At 43.9% G+C, this 20,589-nt stretch overlaps 1 protein-coding gene across 1 annotated transcript in view; it reads right to left on the minus strand.

Moving 5' to 3' along the window:
* The window catches only part of EXOC4 (exocyst complex component 4), a 362,041-nt gene that overhangs the window by 242,560 nt on the left and 98,892 nt on the right, over window positions 1-20,589 (minus strand). Inside the window, exons 8-9 of the mRNA XM_036400734.2 lie at window positions 8,131-8,276; window positions 3,904-3,992 (exon numbers count right to left, since the gene is read on the minus strand). Coding sequence (XP_036256627.1) covers window positions 3,904-3,992; window positions 8,131-8,276 — 235 coding nt within the window. The remainder of the gene's footprint in view (window positions 1-3,903; window positions 3,993-8,130; window positions 8,277-20,589) is intronic.

Here is a 20,589-nt window from a genome sequence, read left to right on the forward strand (position 1 = left end):
ATTCTAAAAATTATTCACTATAATTTATTGTGTTATTATACCAGAGCTTTGTTTTACTGCCACATTTTTCATCCTTTCCCAGAGGTGAGCAACCTGCAAGTTTCCTAAAATCCCAGATTGGTTTGGTTTGGGTTGTGATTAAAATCATCCAGTGCCACCCCATCCATGGCAGGGACACCTCCCAGTGTCCCAGGCTGCTCCAGCCCCAGTGTCCAGCCTGGCCTGGGGCACTGCAGGGATGCAGGGGCAGCCCCAGCTGCTCTGGCAATTCCAGCCCAGCCAGGAATTCCTCATTGCCAAGATCCCATCCCTGGCTGCCCTCTGGCACTGGGAGCCATTCCCTGGGTGCTGTCCCTGCAGGCCTTGGCCCCAGCCCCTCTGCAGCTCTCCTGGAGCCCCTGCAGGCCCTGCAATGTGCTGGAAGCTCTCCCTGGATCCTTCCCTTCCCCAGGTGAGCACCCCCAGCTCTCCCAGGCTGTACCAGTCCTGAAGGAAATATTTCACTTCTGTACTTGCCCCCACCTTTATTTTTTAATGACAGTTGTTAGAGAACATGTGTGGCCAACTTCAAGGGGAAAACACATCACCAAAGTCTTTCTCCTGCAATTTCAGTGGAAGGAAACAGAAGAATTCCAGCTCTAAACCACTTGCAGCAGGTCCCTTTCTCCCACTGAGGGATAATGTGAGCCTCATGCTCTGCACTATTTCAGTCCAAATCAAAGGGGTTAATGACAAAGCATCACTCTGATCTTCACACGTTTTTAAGGCTATTTAAATTAAATTCTTATGTCGAAAAGTTAGCGTGAGCTAAACTTTTATAAATTCCTTTCTTTTCATGCATATGTTTCTTTGAAGATCTTTTCAGGAAAAAGATTCCCTAACAAGTCACCCTCCCCCTGCTGCCACTGAAAAATCATCCCTGTGGATAAGGCTGTTGGGAACAGAAACTGTGCAGTGTTCACAGAAGACAGAGTGTCACATGCCTGCTTTCCACTAACCTGATTGAACAATTAAATTGTATTTCTCTTTAAAAGGGATAAAAAAAATTATATATATATATATATATATATAAAAAATCCAAATGCAGATCTTGCTGTGGTCTGGGATTCAGGAAGATTAATGAGCAACCTAAAAGGGAACAGCAGCTCATAATAGAGACAGAGGTTACTGCATTTTTAACGTCAAGTTCAAAGGGAAACTTTTCTTGATGGTTCAACTGCAAAGAATCTCAGCAAAGTCATCTCATCTATTGTCCCCACTGCCTCCCCACACTGACTTTTGTCACCTATTGCATCATGTCCAGGCTCTTCCAATTGAGCTGCAAAGGGCAGCAGGACCTTGGCCCTCTCCACATTAATTCCTCTTTTGTCCTTGACTTCTTTGTCAGCTCCTGGGCTTTGTTCTTGCCCAGCCAGGCTCTCTGAGCAGCTCTGCTGCATCCTCCTCTCCTGGAAATGCTGCCAGGGTCCTGCTCATCCCAAATGCTGCCCCAAGGTTTGTCTTGTATCCCTAAGGAATCACTCTTCCATCAAATCTGGCTCTGAATGAGCTCCAAACCCAGGACCCTCCTTAAAACCCTGCCTGTAATAGAAATAACCACAAATATAGAAATAATAGAATAGTGTAATAAAAATAACCACAAAAATCCCCAGATCTCAGCCACGAGGCACCTGGAGGAGGACACAGGTATGGAGAAGGTCAGTTCTGCTCTCTGCTTGTTTTTAAAGCCATGTGGACAATTAGGAATGACAGAATGCAACAGGACTCATCCCAAAGGGGTGGGAAATTCTGGAGCAAGTGCTGCAGGCTCCCTGATGGCCCCAAAAAGCTCAAAACGCTCAATGGCTGCAAAATTCTTGGCTTTGAGCCCACAGAGTTTGTAACAGGGAGCTCATAACCATGGAGAAGGACCTGAAATACTCCAGGAATCAAACCTGGTAATGGGATGGAACCCTAACCTCATCCCCCTGACCTGGGGGACACCTCCCAGCCAGTCCTGGCCACGTGACACTTTGGAAGGTGAGAGCCTGAACCCCAAAAGGCAGAGAGCTGTGAGCTCCACACCTCCCAGGTGTGTGAAAGGTGAGATCCCAGTTTAGCTGGCAGGTACCTCCACACCCCTTCATCCCCACAGGCTGTGGGGTCAGGGGGTGGGAGCTGTCACCTGTCACCAGGATATTTGGTGAAAAATCCTTTTGTTAGGATCTTTTTCTCCTGAGAAGCTAAAAGGCCTCAGAAATGAACGATAAACAATGATTATCTGCTGCTGTGGAATGCAACAGGGGCAGCTTTGATTGGTCTCATGTGGTTGTTTTTAATTAATGGCCAACCACAGCCCAGCTGTCTCTGGTCAGTCACAAGATTTTATTATTATCCCATTCTTTTCTATTCCTTTCTTATATTCTTTAGTGTAATTTTAATATATCATTTTCTTTTACTATAATATATATCATAAAATAATAAATCAGCCTTCTGAAACATGGAGTCAACATTCTCATCTCTTCCCTCATCCTGGAACCCCCTGCAAGCACCACCACAATCACCCTCAGGTTTTTTCCTTCTCAGTCCACCCAAAAGGATCTCAGAATTCACCACAGAGCCATTACACCCCTGCTCATCAGTGCTGAGATCACCTCTGTCACTGTGATATTTTCTGAAAAATCCCTTGGCCAGGATTTCTTCTCCTGGGAAGCTTCAGCTTCTCCATGTTTTGCTCCTCTGGAATGTGATTTGGAGAACTGTTTACCCAGCACGTGAATTGTTTTTAATTAATGACCAATCCCAGTCCAGCTGTGTCAGGACTCTGGTCAGTCATGAGTTTTTATTATCATTATTTTCTAGCTTTCTGCTATCTCCTTTCTCTTTCTTTAGTATAGTTTTAATATATAATTTTCTTTTCATATAATATAATAAATCAGCCTTCTGAGAACTTGGAGTCAATTCTCATCTCTCACCTCGTCCTGGGACCCCCAAAACCCCCAAACAATTAATAACCACACACCCCTGCAGTCACCCAAGTGCCTCAAGCTGTCCCAAGAACAATCTCTGCCTCTCAAGGCTTTTTTCCACACCTTTGTGGGTTTAAGTTGTCCCTGAGGACAGGTCATGAAAGAAGGAAGGGAACACAAAGGCATCCAAAAATTCTCTAGCAAATTATAAAACATTCTCAATTAACAGCCAGCTGAAAATTATCATGGACAAGAGTTCCAGGAGAAATTCTGCCCTTGGTCATCGCTGTAATATTTGAAGAACAGAAATTATTTTCCTCTTATGATTAGCCCAGGGAGAAACTGGAATAGATGATACAAAAGAATTTGTCTTAGGATATTCCCTTGATTCTGCTGCCAAGCCCAACCACTGGATCATCCAGGAAAAAACAAGGGAAATGAAGCCATGCCTGGAGCAGGGAACACTTCCCTGGGCACACACAGCACCTGCCATGGGCAATATAAACCAGCAAAAGCAGCCCAAGTGCCCAGGTTCACCATCTGCAAGCCCTGTGAAGCTCCTCAGGTGCACAAAACACAAAGAATTGGTCACTTTAGTCCATCCAGCTTCAAATTGGAGCTGCCTGAGCTCAGCTCCCAGAGCAAGGCAGGGTAAGTATCACAGTAAGGAAATAAACTGCAGCAAAATATCCCAGGTAGCTCCAACACCCAAACCCAGTGCTCAAGGTGAGGTTGTTTATATTCCACCTTTTGTTTTAGGAATATTTTTAAGACCTTGACCTCCAGCTGAAAATGCTGAGAGAATAAAGAGAAACCCCTTCACAACCTCATAATAAACAAGAGCTTAAATCCTGGAGAGATTCAGGGCAGAGATCAATACCTGCCAGAGGCTGGGCAGGATATTCCAGCTCCTGCAGGAGGGAATGATCCAATTGCCAAGGATCCTTTTGCTTACCTTGCAGCTCCCCACTCCTGCTGTACAGCTCCCTCCTCTGCTCCCTCAGGTAGGCACTCATGCTGATGGCATGGGATGAGGATTCAAACCTGGAATTCAAAGGAATTCAGTCAGTTTCAGGCACTGGAAGCACCCTGCAGCTCTTCATAATAGGAAAATATAAGCACCCTTCAGCTCTTAATAATATATAAAATTAAAATATAAAACGTATTATTTATAAAATTATATAATATAATATAAATATTATATATTTATATATTCTATATAATATATATTATTATATATAATACAATAATATATTATTATATTATATAATATATAATATATATTATTATATTATATCATATAATATATATTATTATATTGTACCATATAATATAATAATATAATATATATTATATATATTATATATAATAAAAATATAATATATATTATATAATATAAATATAAACAAAAATTAATATAAATATAATATTAATATGAATAAATATAAATAAAATATAAAATGTCTTATTTATAAAACTAAAATATAAAATGTGTATTATTAAAATGTAAAATATAAGCACCCTTCAGGTCTTAATAATAGGAAAATGTTCTCCTGGAAATTAGGGACCAATCAATTATTATTTATTGTACGGCTCTAATAATCCACAAGGACCAATCCAAATATTTTCCAACCATTCCTGCCCCATCAAGAGGATTGTTGGCAGTTATAGTAACAGAAGCTGGTCCTTCTTCTTTACCTTCTTCATAAGTTTGGGTGGTTTTGTATAAATTGGATAAAAAAGTCCCCATTTGGGTGGTTTTCTGTAATTAGATAGAAAAGTCCCCAGTACAAGCCACAAGTAGTTAGTTATTGGGTTAAAAGTAAAAATAATTTAAGTGACGTTTCTTAATTAGACAGCTTATCCTTAAAAAACCTTGTAGAAAGAGATACATCACCATTTTTTAGCTTATTAAAATTAAGGGCTACAAAACTCACAGCTTGTGAGACTGTAATATAGATAACAAATAATAAACATCTGAGTGCAATAAGAAATACTGTCTCACACATTTCATCCCAACCTTAGCAGAAAAAAGAAGCAAAAATTCCATTTCCTAGGAGTGCCTGGATGGGCTCTGGGGACCAGGGAGAAGGGAGCTCGTGGTGGGGACAGAGCACCTTCAAACAGCCCCAGTGGACAAAATGCCTTGAGAAGGCTGAGCTGGAGCAGAGGCTGAGCAGAGTCCCAGAATAAAGCAGGGATTCATTCCAAGGATCTCCTCCATGGATGCACCTTGGGCAGCACCAGAGCCCAGCCAGGGCTGCACCCAAGATGAACCAAAATGGCCCCAAAATGCACCAGCGCTCCCGGGGTCTCTCCCTGGGATCAGTTCTGCTCCATTTGCATCTTGCAGTTCATTGTCCCATTCCAGCTTCAGCCCCTGCAGTCCCACCCTGCTTGTTTTTCTCTCTCCAGCCCACGGGGTTTGTGCTCCTGGGCTGAGATTTGGGTCATTTGTCCTTGGTGCCCAGCTGGAGCAGGAATTGTTTTGTCTCCCTGCTCTGTGCACAGAGCTCACCATCCCATAATATGGAGCTCAGACCCACACACTAAAGCAGCACAGAATGGGAAAAACAGAAAAGCTGAACCTGAGGCATCACAAGCACCAGACTCAGAAAGGAAACTTCTGTCACAAGAAGACCTCGAGATGTTGAGGATTTGCTGTAGCACTCCTCATTCCCTCCCCAATCCCACAGCTCAGGAAGGTGGAATCAGCCTCAGAGGAACACTGGGAACATGAGCATCACACCAGGGACAGGAGGAAAGCATCTCACAGCTTTCCTGGGCACTAGTGTTAAGATTATTACTATTAATGAGGCTTTTCTGCTTTAATTTGGACTCTGAGCATTGGTGCTGTTGCAACTGAACTAATAACGATTTATCAAAATACAACAAACCCTTCTGATTTTAATTAAAAGAGTGTAAATTCTTGGCTCTGTGCTCCCCACATGCTCCTTTCTGTCATCAGTGACACAATAAGAGCAGCATTATCCCACAGGTCTTCCAGGCACCAAACCCAGACCTCATCCCCTTCTTTTCCACAGCCATCCTCCAGCTTTTCTCCCCTTTTCCCCCCTTCTTTTCCACAACCATCCAGCTTTTCTCCCCTTTTCCCCCCTTCTTTTCCACAACCATCCAGCTTTTCTCCCTTATTTTTCTCCCCTATTTCCCTTCCTCTGCCACCTCCTTGAGCTCCCCCTTCCCCACATTCCTGTTCCCACTCAACTCCTTGTAACTCCCTTCCCAATGCTGATCCTCCCACAGTGCTTTCAAAACATTTTTGTTTTCCTTAGAATTACACAGAATTACAGCCAAGTCTGGGACTGATTTATTGGGTGTTCAACTCTTGCCTGTACAATTCACTCCTGTCTTATTTCCTGATTTCTAGCTTGGAAATCTGAGCTGGCAACCTGAGCATGCCCTTGGCTACTTTTGGGAAGAGAAAAAAGTAAAAAAAAAAAAAAAAAAGTTTATCATGGCATAAATTATCCAAATTCCCCTTCATCTGAAGCTTTCTTTTTCAAGCCAACATTGCAACTAAATAAATATTTTTTTATTATACCCATTTTAAAGGAAATAAGGATTCTGAGTTTCTTCTAAATACCAGCTCCTGATTTCCAGAGAGCAGGACACAACTTCCCTCTATTCCTTGAGGACATAACTAGCAGAAATATTCAATATTAATTAAATTAGCTGAGTATTTAATATTAATTAAATGAGCTCACAGCTACCACAGGACACAGCACCAACACCTGCATCCCCCAGTGAGCAAAACACGAGGTGGAGCCCTGCCCTAAGAAACTGCTGAGGAATGAAATGCAGATTTTGTGGTGACAAGAGGAGAGATTTGGACAGAGCTAATGGAAAGGCAGGGAAAGGGGCCTGGCACAGAAAGCACTGAAGATGGGAGGGGAGACAAGAATAACACTCCATCAAACACGTACAAACCTCAGTGGGCTGAGAAATTCCATTTCAAGGGAGATTTCCATAGATATGGTGACAGCTGACAGATAACCAAATGAGAGATCCCAATAAGTGCTGCTGTCACTGCAGGGATGGCATCACTCAGTGACAGCACCAGGAGTGGGGAGAGATGCTGCTCCCACGAGGTGATTCACCTTCCCTTGAACAATTAGAGCCACCTGCTCTCTGCTGACAAACTCTACCCAGCCTCAGCCTGCTCCAGGTGAGCCACAGCATCCTCATCCCTCCAGCTTTAATCCCAAACTTAGTCCTCAAACCCCAAACTTGGGGCCTTGTGCACCCAGGGACAGACATGGGATGAGCTCCAATATCCATCTGCAGATCAGAGTAAATTCCAAGTGGAGTTCTCAGCCCAAAACAGCCATAAGGGGGTTAAAAAAAAAAAGGGTGAGGGGTAATAATCATGGGTTGACAGGGGAAGGAGACAACACTTAACCTCTAATAACAGGAGGTTGTAGGAGAGCTCATCCTGGGAGAGTAAAGAAGACTTGGATTTCTAACCGGGATCTCAGGTATTATGAGAGGACATCCACTCTTTTGGGACACCCACTCATTTTGGGAGCACAAAACAGCACTTTTAGGTCCTCTCCAAAATCCTCAAGAGGCCAAGAGGATGGCCAGCTCAGGCAGGTGGTGGAAGAGAAGAAAATTCCAGCACAGCTCCCCCAAATCCAGGTGTGAATCTCCTCTCCCACCAGCGCTGCTCAGCAACTCCTCACTCCTTACTGCTGCACAAATTTCCTCTCCCAAATCCTTCCCTTGGCCACCCAGCTTCTCTCATCCTCCTCTCCCTTACACTCTCCTCCCAACCACTTAATTCTTTGCAGCCTGACCACTGAATTAAAGGAGTTAGTGACAGGATTAAGTGCTTAGTCTATGCAGTAATTACACAGTTATCTTAATTCCCTTTGTCCAGTGCCCTTTATCGCTCCCTCTAACAGCTCCTGAATTTACCATGGACAAAGAGAGGCAGAATGGATCACTCCATGCTCTGCAGCAGCTCCTGTAATGGGATTCCCAGCCCTGGAATGAGCCCAGCTCTAAAACCCAGCGCTGAATCCGTAACAGATCTTCAGCTCCGGGCATTAAATCCCCATCCAGGAATTTCCACACCTCTCACACTGTGAAACTGCCATTACCAGCCGCACTCCAGGCACCAAAGGCAGCTTAGCACAGCTTTAAAAACCCCAGCACTTACTTGAAGAGAGGGTTCTTGGGCCTCTGGGGTTTCTTCTTGGCGAAGAAGGCGGCGAACTCGCGGCCGGAGCTGGCGTAGCTGAGCTGGGCCGAGGGCTCCGAGGCCGCGCGCGTGTTCTTCATGTCCAGGTACTCGGTCAGCAGCATCTGGGGGAGGGACAGAGCTCAGCAAGGCTGCAGGCCACAGGCCACCATGCACACAGCACCACCAGGCAGCTTCAGAAGGCTTTAAGCAGTTCCCCACACAGAGTAACATCAGAGCACTTCAGAGGGCTGCAAACATCTACCCTTGCTGTGGTTTAGCCCAGCCTTTTATCCCCTCATGTTCATGCAGTGCACCTGTGTGCCCTCTGCTCCCTCTGGGGTTGGTCAGTGCCCCTGGGCACCCCATGGCTCATTACCCTTAATGCTGGTCACCTGCTTTAGCCAATTAGGGATGAGGCTGGGCTGCAGCCCCACTCCCAATCAACCACAAACTCTGTGCCTACACCATCCTTCCATCCCTCCCTCCAGTCACAGCAGAGACAGCCACCACACCCAGAGTGTCACCACACAATATCAGAGGAATTCAACCCATACACAGTAACATCATGCCACTTCAAAAGGCTGCAAGCAACTGCCCTTCTTGTCCTTCAGCCCAACCTTTTATCCCTTCATGCTCATGCACTGCACCTGAGTGCCCTCTGTTCCCTTTGGTGATTGCTCAGCACACCTGGGCACCCCATGGCTCACTGCTGTCAGTGCTGCTCACCTGCTTCTCACAGCTGAAGCCAATTAGGGATGAGGCTGGGCCAGCTCCACTCCCAATTACCACAAACTCTGTGCCTACAACCTTCCCACCCAACCATTCCATCATGAGGTTGAAGCATGTTCTGGTGATGCCTTAGAATTTTAGCTTTCATATTTTTCAAATCCTGCACTGCATTATTGTCACAGCACACGTCACAGCTGAGACAGCCACCACACCCAGAGTGTCACCATACAATATCAGAAAGCTTCACCCCACACACAGTAACACCACCCCACATCAGAAGGCTGCAAGCATCTGCCCCTCTTGTTCTTTAGCCCAACCTTTTATCCCCTCATGTTCATGCATTGATCCTGTGTGCCCTCTGTGGTGCTCAGCACACCTGGGCTCTCCATGGCTCATTGTTGTTCACCTGCTTCTCACAGCTGGAGCCAGCTGAGCTTCAGCCCCACTCCCAATCACCACAAACTGTACCTACACCTTCCCACCCAACCATTCCATCATGAGGTTGAAGCACGTTCTGGTGATGCCTTAGAATTTTAGCTTTTATATTTTTCAAACCCTGCACTGCATTAGTGCTGCAGTACACGTCACAGCTGAGATGGCCACAACACACAGAGTGTCACCATACAACATCAAAAGGCTTCACCCCACACACAGTAACACCAAACCACTCCAGAAGGCTTCAAACCTTGGCCCTTCTTGTTCTTTAGCCCAACCTTTTATCCCCTCATGTTCATGCACTGATCCTGTGTTCCCTCTGGGGTTGCTCAGCACACCTGGGCACTCCATGGCTCATTGCCATCAGTGCTGTTCACCTGCTTCTCACAGCTGTCACCCACTGGGGATGAGGCAGCCCCACTCCCAATTATCACCAACTCTCTGCCTACAGGAGACAGCTCAGCAGCTGGGCTAAAACAGCCTCAGTGTGTCGCTGGAATTTTTAGGTTCTCTGTAGGAAAATGACCAATACTCACAAAAATTCTAAGTGACAGAAACACAGCTTTATTTTTAAAAAAATATATCCTGAGGACTGGCTCAAATTTCATAAAAATTTAATTGATATTCCTAAGAATGGTTTGGGTTGGGAAGGATCTTCAAGATCAGTCCCACCCCTTGCCATGACCATGTTCCAAGTCCTGTCCAGCCTGGCCCTGGACAACTCCAGGGATGGGGTTTTTGACCAACTCAATCTGCTCCAGGTCCCAAAAGGAACCTACAAAAAGTTCCCAAAAGTGATTCCATCCATGGCAGCCATGGGAAGAGGGTGGGTGAGTTTATACACTGATTATAAATATAATTAATGCTCTTAAAAACAAAGGCTTGCAATAGTGAGCAGTGCAGTTAAAATACCTTGGCTTATACATGTATTTATTTAAAATACCTCGGCTTAGAAATGTATTGATGTGCTTAAATACTTCCAACATATTTATATAGAGAAATAGGAAACATCCATGTGTGTGCTGGGGGTCCCATGTGATGGAAAATACCCTGGAAAGCTGCAAAAGTTGTCCTTTAACAGCTCCCAACCCAAACATGCTTCTTTCATCATCAAAAATATGAATTTTCATCATCAAAAATATGAATTCCCACAGCTGCCAGTGGAGTTTAGGATTGGTTTTCCAACCCCAAATCACTGAGTGAGGGGCTGGGGGCTCCCTTTGTGACATCTTCCCCCCTGGGAAACCTTTGCAACCCAATATTTGATATTATTCAAGGTGCAGAAGTAAAACAAAAATCCAAGTGATTCCATTTTCATTTCCTTGTGTCTGAAGATGAAACGAAAGCCCTTGAAAATGAACTTTTGTCAGTGAATTTCAGAAGGCTGTTTATTTTCAGGAATTTTTACCTACTCACAGGCTGTTGGGAATGTGTTCCATGTGAATAATTAGCCAGTCAAAGCCCATCAAAGAGAGTTGGAGGTAATGAAAAGAATTCATCACTCCTCTGCTGCCTAAGTTGAAACAAATTACACAGGAATAAATATCCAGGCAAATGGAATCGTGCCCCTAATTAGAAACAATTTGGGATGGCTTGGAAAAAAAAAAAATACAAACACACAGAGAAAAATCTGATTCCTAAAGCATCTCAATTAAAACTTTACCTGAGCACAGGCTTTGAAAATTTGTGTTTATTGGTAAAAATAATCACTGTGCTAATTTTTGACACTAATTTAGCAAACCCGTTTGTATTCACCTATTTGCATTTCATCTTCTCCACTTAAATTAACAACCCGAAAATCGCCACGAAAATCTAATTAAACCCTCAAACTTAATCAAGTTGGGGGAAGAAAAAGGAAAAAAATTAAGCAATTTGTTCTTCCATTATGGATGAAACCTACTTATGATGGATTCCACGACTCTGGTGTCACTTTGTATCCAGGAGTGGGGAATATTAAGTGTGAAATCCAGGACTACAATAAGCCAAGAGAGGTTTGGGTTGAGAGCAGAATGAATTATCCCTGTGGGCAAAAGGTGAAACAGAGAACTGGGATATGAGTTTGCTCTAAGTTACTCAGAAAATGCCAAAAATTGGGAAAAATTAGAGAAAAAAATTAATTTGCTGGTAATTTACTCAATGAAACAATTAACTACACAAGGCTATGAAAAAGTCAGAAGCTGGAAAAGATGATTTTGATAATTATCCTCAAAATTCATCAGATTCCAGAATGGTTTGGGTTGGAAGGGACCCTTAAAGCCCATCCAGGGCCACCCCTGCCATGGCAGGGACACCTCCCAGTGTCCCAGGCTGCTCCAGCCCCAGTGTCCAGCCTGGCCTTGGACATTGCAGGGATGTGGGCACCTCTGAGAAGATGAAAGCAGGGAAACAGGAATTGGGAGTTCATTTTTCACTTAAAAATTTCAAGTGTAGCAGAAACTGGGCCAGGAAGATCAAAGCTCTTTCTGCTCCAGTGCCCTGAATTCAACAGTTCCACAAATTCTTTGGGATGAAGGAATTAAGGGGAAATGTGGCTGAGCAGTGACAGGACACAGCCAAGGGGACAGGAGAGATCTCCAGGGAGGATGCAGGGAACCTCAGGGCCTGCAGGGGCTCCAGGAGAGCTGCAGAGGGACTGGGACCAAGGCCTGCAGGGACAGCACCCAGGGAATGGCTCCCAGTGCCAGAGGGCAGCCAGGGATGGGATCTTGGCAATGAGGAATTCCTGGCTGGGCTGGAATTGCCAGAGCAGCTGGGGCTGCCCCTGCATCCCTGCAATGTCCAAGGAAGGATTGGAGCAGCCTGGGATAGGGGAGGTGTCCCTGGAATGAGCTTGGAGGGCCCTTCCCACCCAAACTGCTCTGGGATCCTGCAATTTGGGACACTCAGAATCCATCCTGAGGGATTTTTATGGAAAATGGGGAGAAAAAAGAGAGGAGAAGGGAAGGGAGACCCTTCATGGTTTGCTGAGATTCCAAGTGAAGCCCCTGGGTCCATGAATGTCTTGGAGAGGAGATGGATCCAATGCCAGGCTGGGAGAGCTGGGAATGTTCCCCTGGAGAAGGGAGGGATCCAGGGAGAGCTTCCAGCACATTCCAGGGCCTGCAGGGGCTCCAGGAGAGCTGCAGAGGGGCTGGGGCCAAGGCCTGCAGGGACAGCACCCAGGGAATGGCTCCCAGTGCCAGAGGGCAGCCAGGGATGGGATCTTGGCAATGAGGAATTCCTGGCTGGGCTGGAATTGCCAGAGCAGCTGGGGCTGCCCCTGCATCCCTGCAGTGCCCAAGGAAGGATTGGAGCAGCCTGGGATGGTGGGAGGTGTCCCTGCCATGGCAGGAACATGGAATAGGATGAGCTTTAAGGTCCCTTTTCTCACCCAAAACCATTCCATGATCCAACACAGCACATTTGGCTTCAAACTGCAGCAGAAAATTGAAATCCTTTCTCATTTTTCAGCCATATTCACTCATGGGCCAGGCTGAAAATCCCAGCAGCTCTTGGCCTCCAAAAGCAGCCTCAGGTTTCCCTTTCTCCCTGCCCTGAGACATCCCTGGTGCTCCCCAGGAATCTCCATGGGTTCCCTGTGTCTGGCCAGCCCCAGCTCCCCTCTTGTGCTGCTCTCCTCATCCTCATGGAGCATTTTAATCCATCTCACATTCCAGTGTTCCACGTTGTGCTCTGGCCCTGTGCTTATTAAAAACCACAGCAAGACACAACCTGAAAATCCACTTTAAAGGCAAGAAAAACCCAGACATTAAAAATATCCACTTAAAAACCACCCAAACCAGGCCCTTCCTGCCTGTTTAAGCCAAAGGAACTTTCCAGAAGCAGCCAAGTAAGGGATTTCCTGATTTGATCCCACAACACCTGCTTAGGAATTGCTGAGGCATCAACCCAAAACCTCGTTAGACATTAATCACGTGGCTGCACAGCAAGATTTATGAGGGACTGTGGAGTTTGCAGCATCCCACTCATCTGGAACAAGGATTTGGAGTTTGTGCTCCCTGGCTGAATCCTGCCATCCTTGGGCTGTGTTTACATCCCTCACACAAATAAAGCTGTGCATAAATGCAGGGCAACAGAGCAGCCTGCATCCAGCTGCTCTCTGGGAATGAAAAATAATAACAAGAGGTTTATTAAAAAAGGATCTTTTATGGTTTTGGAGGTGTAATTAAATTTTGAAATTCTGAGAGGTCGGGGCAGTGTGTGTGGCCTGGCTGTCACATTGAGCTGGTGACACTGGCTCTGCTCTGTCCTTCTGCAACAGTGGCACAAGGACAAATCTGCTCCTGGGACACTCCACACCCTCACTTGTGGGAAGTGGATTTGTAGAGAGTTCTCAAAGCCTGACAGAGAGCTCACATCTGTATGCAAACGTTGAGATGAGAAATGCTGAGTTAGAAATGCCCTGGAATGGGACAGACATTGCTGAGAGAGAAATGGAACTGGAGATGTTCCAAAGGGTGGCCTTGCAAATAAGACTGGATACTTTGGAGAAACAGAACTGTGAAAGATGCATTGCAGTGGGACCCACCTGGGGTAATTTCAGATGATTGCTTTAAGGCATTTACAGCATGGTGTGGCTAAAGCTGACAGACCAAGAAACATTTATAATGTATTTAACACTTAAAATGTATTACAGTGTAATTAGAAATAGTTGGTAACAGTAATAGTAACAGTAATTATGAATTTACTCTGTACATATAAGGTAGTTCAACTCCACATTTTTTTTTCTGATTGTGATGGGGTGAATTAGAACATCTGTATTGTCTCACCCTTCACATGAGACTGAAAATGGAATAAAAGTTTTTAAAACACCTCAGGTTTTTTTTTTTTCTCTCTGAATCAGATAAGGGACTAATCCAACAGGCATTTTCCTTCCTTGGCTGGGCTCAGGATAAGCTGGATAGGTTTTTATGCCTTTATACCCAAGATTGACCTGAACAAAGTAAAACACACCTGGCCAGGGTGACACATAAATTCATTCAGTTTTTTTGTACCTTTTGTGAGGTTTTAGACAGGAGGGCTGAGCTCTGAATAAATTCTATTCTATGAATTAAAAGCTTTCATTGGTATCTCACACCTCACATCCCCTGAGTTCAGATGGAAGCTGCAGTGTGGACACTCTGCTCCATCACCAAACCAGTTTCAAACTCCACCCCATAAACCCTGATTTTCTTCATCCTTTCTGTACTTGGGGGTCCAGAAAATCCAAGGAAAACCAACACAACATGAATTTTTCAAGGGTGAATGAGAAGCCCAGGTAATTACTGGCCTCTCCACCTCATATTGATCAGGGGCAATATCACAGAACAGAAGACAGAAGAGTCTATTAAAAAAGAATTAAGGGGGAATAATAGAATTCATGTCCAGCAACAGGGATTTCCAGAAGATGAAAAGGTCCTGGTTAAATTATTCTTATGATGGTGACAAATTCAGCTTTAAACAAACAGAAAGAGATAAAGATTTGTGTCCACCAAGGATGTGACAAAAGCCAAAACACCACAAGCCAACAAAGAAATCCAGGCAGGTGCAGGACAATGTTCAGCCAGAAATGAGAAAATCACTGACACTGGATTTTACAAGCTCCCAGAAATCTTAATTCCTCTTTTTGCCCTCTGTATTCCAAGAGAAATCCCAGATTATTCCAGCCTCCTTTTCTTTTGTTGGATGGAAACCTTCTGATTTTCAGTCTCAATTCTCATTTTCAGTTTAAAAACAGCAGTAATAGGAAGGTGATCAATGATAGCACATGAAAAGAGCTGTTCCCAGAGCAGCTGTGGCTGCCCCTGGATCCCTGGAAATGTCCAAGGGCAGTTTGGATGGGGCTTGGAGCACCCTGGGGTAACACTGAGGTTGGAACTGGATGATCTTTCCAACCCAAACCATTCCAAGATTCTTTAAATGTGGCTTTAAATGTTAATTAAACTTAAATTCTTTAAATGCTAAATTTCTTTAAATTCTTTAAATTTAAATTCTTTAAATTTAAATTCATTAAATGTTGCTTCAGTCCCTTTCTGGATTGAATGGACCTGGCTCACATTCCTATGGAAAATTACTAGAGAATGGTTATTATTATAATGTTTGGTTATAAATTATAATGTTTGGGTTATAAATTATAATGTTTTGGGATTTAAATTTATAATTTATAATTATAAATTATAGTGTTTACAGTGAACACAGAAAATCACATCTCCTGTTAGTGCTTTTTATTCCTATTTTCAATAATATAATCAATGTACTGGGAGGATTTCAATGTCAGCAGAGGGAAACTTCTACTCCAGCAGAAGTAGAAATTTTCTGTAGAAAGTTTCTGTAGAAAATTTCTATAGAAAATTTCTACAGAAAGTAAAGGAAGTCTTGATCTGTGGGATTATTGTGTAAAGTTGAGTTTGGAAAATTTAGGGATATTAAAGGTAATGGTAATTAATCAGTTCACTGGAAATGGCTGCAAAGAGCAAAGCTTTGATCTCCCATCTGCAATACCAAATCAAACCCTGGCATGACTGTCACAGACATATTTAATGAAAAATCCTTTTGTTAGGATTTTTTCCTCCTGAGAAGCTGAGAGAAACAAAATGTAACCAATGGTTATCTGCTGCTGTGGAATGCAACAGGTGCATCTGGGATTGGGCTCATGGGGTTGTTTCTAATTAATGGCCAATCACAGCCCGGCTGGCTCAGACTCTCTGGTCAGTCACAAGATTTTATTTTCATTCCATTATTTTCTATTCCTTTCAAGCCTTCTGATGAAATCCTTTCTTCTGTTCTTTTAGTATAGTTTTAGTATATAATTTTCATATTGTATAATATAATATAATATCATATCATATATCATATCATAAAAAAAATAAATCAGCCTTCTGAAACATGGAGTCAAGATTCTCATCTCTTCCCTTGTTCTGGGACCCCTGCAAACACCACCACACATGACAAACCAAGAAATCAGGGAAAAGAGATGGAAGGTGCACAAGAGCAGTCTGGAAATTTAATATTAAAAGTCCCATTAAATGGTGGCTTCAGTCACCAGCCTGACCCACAGGGGGTCAGGTCTATTCTGACTCTGGCAGTGGTTTGTTCTCTTTTTTGTACTATTGCATTTCTATTTTTAATTTTCCTAGTAAAGAACTGTTATTCCTGCTCCCATATCTTTACCTGAGAGCCCCTTAATTTCAAAATTATAATAATTCAGAGGGAGGGGGTTTGCATTTTCCATTTTTTGAGAGGCTCCTGCCTTCCTCAGCAGACACCTGGCTTTCCAAACCAAGACACAAGCTCTGGAAACAGGAGAGCTGTTCACAAAGTGCCAGAACCAGGCAAGAAAAGCTCAGTGAGGCAGCAGTCTGTAGCTAATTACCAGTAATTTGCTGTATCAAAAGTCTTGATAATTAAAATGCTGCAGGAATTGTGGCATTTCAATAAAAAAAAAAGAGGAAGAGTTAATTGAATTGGAAGAGCTCTGAGCTTCCTGTGTCAGTTTTATCACATGGAGAACATGGGCTGAGCACACAGCTGGCAAACACACCAAAGGGGAAGCAAGAAGGGAAGGCTGGAGGAATAAAATTTAAAATTTTTAGGGGCTGTGAACACCTGTAATGCAGCTCAACCTGCTTTATCTAATCTTCTTGCTGCTCCTGCAATTCATTTAACCGAAATATAATAATAAAATCCCTTCCAGAATTAATTCTTTAAAGGCACCTCACAATTCTACTCCTGTACAAGAAGAATTCCTTTTTTTTTTATTTTTGGGAAAGAGTAAAAAAAAAATCCCTCCCAAACTCTGCAGATAATGCTATCAGTGCTCCCCTCATTATCAAGGCTAATTTTGAATTACTGCACACCTGGGAATTTTCATTTCCCTCAAGGGAGGGAGGAAGGGAAGGAATAAACCCCAAAATTACTTGAAAAGCACAACTTTCACCCAAACTGCCACAGCAGCTCCCACAGAAGGGACCCTGGCTCAGTAACAAGTGCCCAGTCTAAGGATTTAAATTGAGGTGGTTTGGGTGGTTTTTAAGTGGATATTTTTAATGTCTGGGTTTTTCTTGCCTTTAAAGTGGATTTTCAGTTTGTGTCTTGCTGTGGGCCAGAGCACAACGTGGAACACTGGAATGTGAGATGGATTAAAATGCTCCATGAGGATGAGGAGAGCAGCACAAGAGGGGAGCTGGGGCTGGCCAGACACAGGGAACCCATGGAGATTCCTGGGGAGCACCAGGGATGTCTCAGGGCAGGGAGAAAGGGAAACCTGAGGCTGCTTTTGGAGGCCAAGAGCTGCTGGGATTTTCAGCCTGGCCCATGAGTGAATATGGCTGAAAAATGAGAAAGGATTTCAATTTTCTGCTGCAGTTTGAAATTTTTTTTAATTTTTTTTTTTTTTAATTTTCTGTGCTGTGTTGAATCATGGAATGGTTTTGGGTGAGAAAAGGGACCTTAAAGCTCATCCCATTCCACTTGCCATGGCAGGGACACCTCCCATTGTCCCAAGCTGCTCCACACCCCACCCAACCTGGTCTCTATAAATGGGAACAGGATCTGAGCTGTCCTTTTTTCCCCCCCATCCTTCCCAGGAGTTCTGCTGGTTTATTTATATATTTCAATAAAAGAGAAACAAACACTGGTGACAAATTTATTTCAGCTACCAATAGTCAATTTGACTAACTGGGTCATAAAACAATTGGACAGCATTTATTTTTCTCCAGGCACCTCAGCTGTTCTGCAAACACAGATTACAGTGGCAGAAACCATCCAAGTAACAAGGCCACTTCCTCATTTTGCTATCAGCCTCTTGGCACCCAAACAAAACACAAAACAAATAAAGAAAAATAAATCCTTTTGGAATTTTTGACAAATGAGTCCAGTCAGCTTCAGGGTGGCAGCTTGTAATTGCTGTGGTTTTGATGACCAAATAAAAATATCTTTGTGTGTGTTTGAGTGTGTGTTTTTACATATTATGGCTGCACATACATTTACACAAAAGGAGGAGAGATTTAGATGGGATATTAGGAAGTAATTCCTGGCTGAGAGGTTGGGAAAGGGCTGGAATAGAATTCCCAGAGCAGCTGTGGCTGCCCATGGATCCCTGGAAGTGCCCAAGGCCAGGCTGGACATTGGGGCTTGGAGCAGCCTGGGATGGTGGAAGGTGTCCCTGCCCGTGGCAGGGGGTTGGAATGATGATTTCTAAAGTCCTTTCCAACACAAACCATTTGAGATGATTTTTAAAGTCCTTCCCAACCCAAGCCATTCCATGATTCCACAATTCCAGTCCATGTATCTCTTTAGCACACGGTCCTTCTTGTGTGAGTGATAACTTGGTGAAATAAATCTGGTCCAGCTACGAGCCAAATGCAGCCTAAAATGCACCAAAACAAGGAATTTGACCAAAAAGGTGATATCACCACCTGCTTTGTAGATGGCACAAAATAAAGCATTTCCCTGAAGGATTCAATGCCCCTCTCAGTTTGACTGGGCTTCCTTTTGCTCATGCAGCACACAAAAAGGCCAAGGAGGAGTGGAAAGAGTTGAACAAGTAATTGAGTACAGATTTCTGCCCTGCAATTATAATTTAGCCAAGCTCCAGTGGCTCTGCACAATTTGGAGGTGGGAAAGAAGATGCTCATAAGTGAAGTAAAGTTAAACATTTTTATATCACAAAGAAAGGAGCTTCCTCCACTCGTGTTTAGTACCATCCACCTTGCAGGGAAGAATTCTAATGCACACCAAACCCAGGGCTGTGCTGAACCCAGCTGAGCTGAGCTTCTGCAGCTCAAACTGCCACAGAAAATCCAGCAAAGAGAAGGCAAAAATAAAATAAAAAATAAATAAAAAAAAGGCAGCATGTTGCTTAAATACCAAGCATGTTCAGTGCTGGGTAATACAGCACACTTTGTGTATTCCATGCCTTCAGCTAATTGCTGAAGACATCCTGCTCCAGTGTGGATGGTAACAGTAATGTGCCCTCAGTCTTCATTAAATGCCAGCTCTTAATAACAGACTCCACAAGGGCTTTAATTGCATTTAGTGGCAGCTTCTGAACTTTAAAAGTTGTTAATCAGATTTCTATGGAAATGGGATGACGAGGAAAGGTTAAGTACAGGTTTCTGAAATTTCGGCAGTTGCAGACGTATTGCCCTTAACAGGAAAGAGAAACTACCAACCTTGACAGGAACTAAACATCTTAATTAAATACTCACAAGTACAGTACTTATTTCTGCGTGAAGTTCTATTTTCAAATGTCAAACTTAATCAGGCACTTGACAAAAACATGTGATATCCCTCCAGCACAGGGGAACAAAAATACCTGGGGCTGCTTCCCTCAGGAGACACCTGCACATCTCCCAGCTCTGAGCTGCTCGTCCCAAACACCAGGAATTCAGGTTTTATGGCTTTGGAAGTGCAGGATTCCAGGGGAGAAACAGGATCTCCCATTTTTCAGCCTGTCAGCTCTCCCTGCTCGCTCCATTTATCCCTGGAACAAGGCTCACGCTGCCAAACAAACATAAGGGTCCTCATAAATCTGACTCGCAGAGATTTATGCCCCTCCAGGGCACAGCCCATCAATTAGCACCAGTCAAAAGTACACAAACTTCTCCAGCAGGAGGAAATTTAGTGTGTCTGCAGCAGGCTTTGGTGCCAGACACTCCTGAGAGCAGCCAGAGTGCTGCTTGCTGCTCCCAGCATGGTGGGCTGGGGTCTCTGTACAAATCACACAGCCATTTCACACAGACCTCTCCCTGCTGGATTTTCCCCTTAAAAGAGACGTGTAGTCCATTAAAAGGCCAGATATTAATTAAATCTCAACTTATTTCACCTCCTTCTATCTTTGTTTTATAAGTTTTTTTGATTTCTAACCCACCAGCCATCCTTCAAAGGTATAAACATCTGCTGGACCATCCTGGCCCCTTATTCAGAAGCTCTGCAGTCATTCCTGCAATAATCCCAACAGCAATTCCAAAACTAAGCCTTGAGCTGGCTCCAGACAGGAATTCCTTTGGAGATCACTATGGGGGTCTGTGTACAAGTCACACATGGGGTGGGACTGCTGGGAACGTGCCTTGAGATGTTTGATTTTCCAGCATCAGTTTTATTACATGGCTATGGCAATGGGGAGATGTCAGAACCCAGGACATCCCTCTGGCTGTCCTGATGGCCCAGACCCTGCCAGGGGCTCAGAGACCCTGGCACAGAGCCCAAGAACCCTGTGGTTTTTATTATGATCAATGCAGCAAATTACCAACCTTAGATGAAGATCTGCAGGCCATGACAGTTTAAGCAGAA

The sequence above is a fragment of the Molothrus ater genome, chromosome 5, assembly GCF_012460135.2.
Source record: "Molothrus ater isolate BHLD 08-10-18 breed brown headed cowbird chromosome 5, BPBGC_Mater_1.1, whole genome shotgun sequence".
Lineage (NCBI taxonomy): Eukaryota > Metazoa > Chordata > Aves > Passeriformes > Icteridae > Molothrus > Molothrus ater.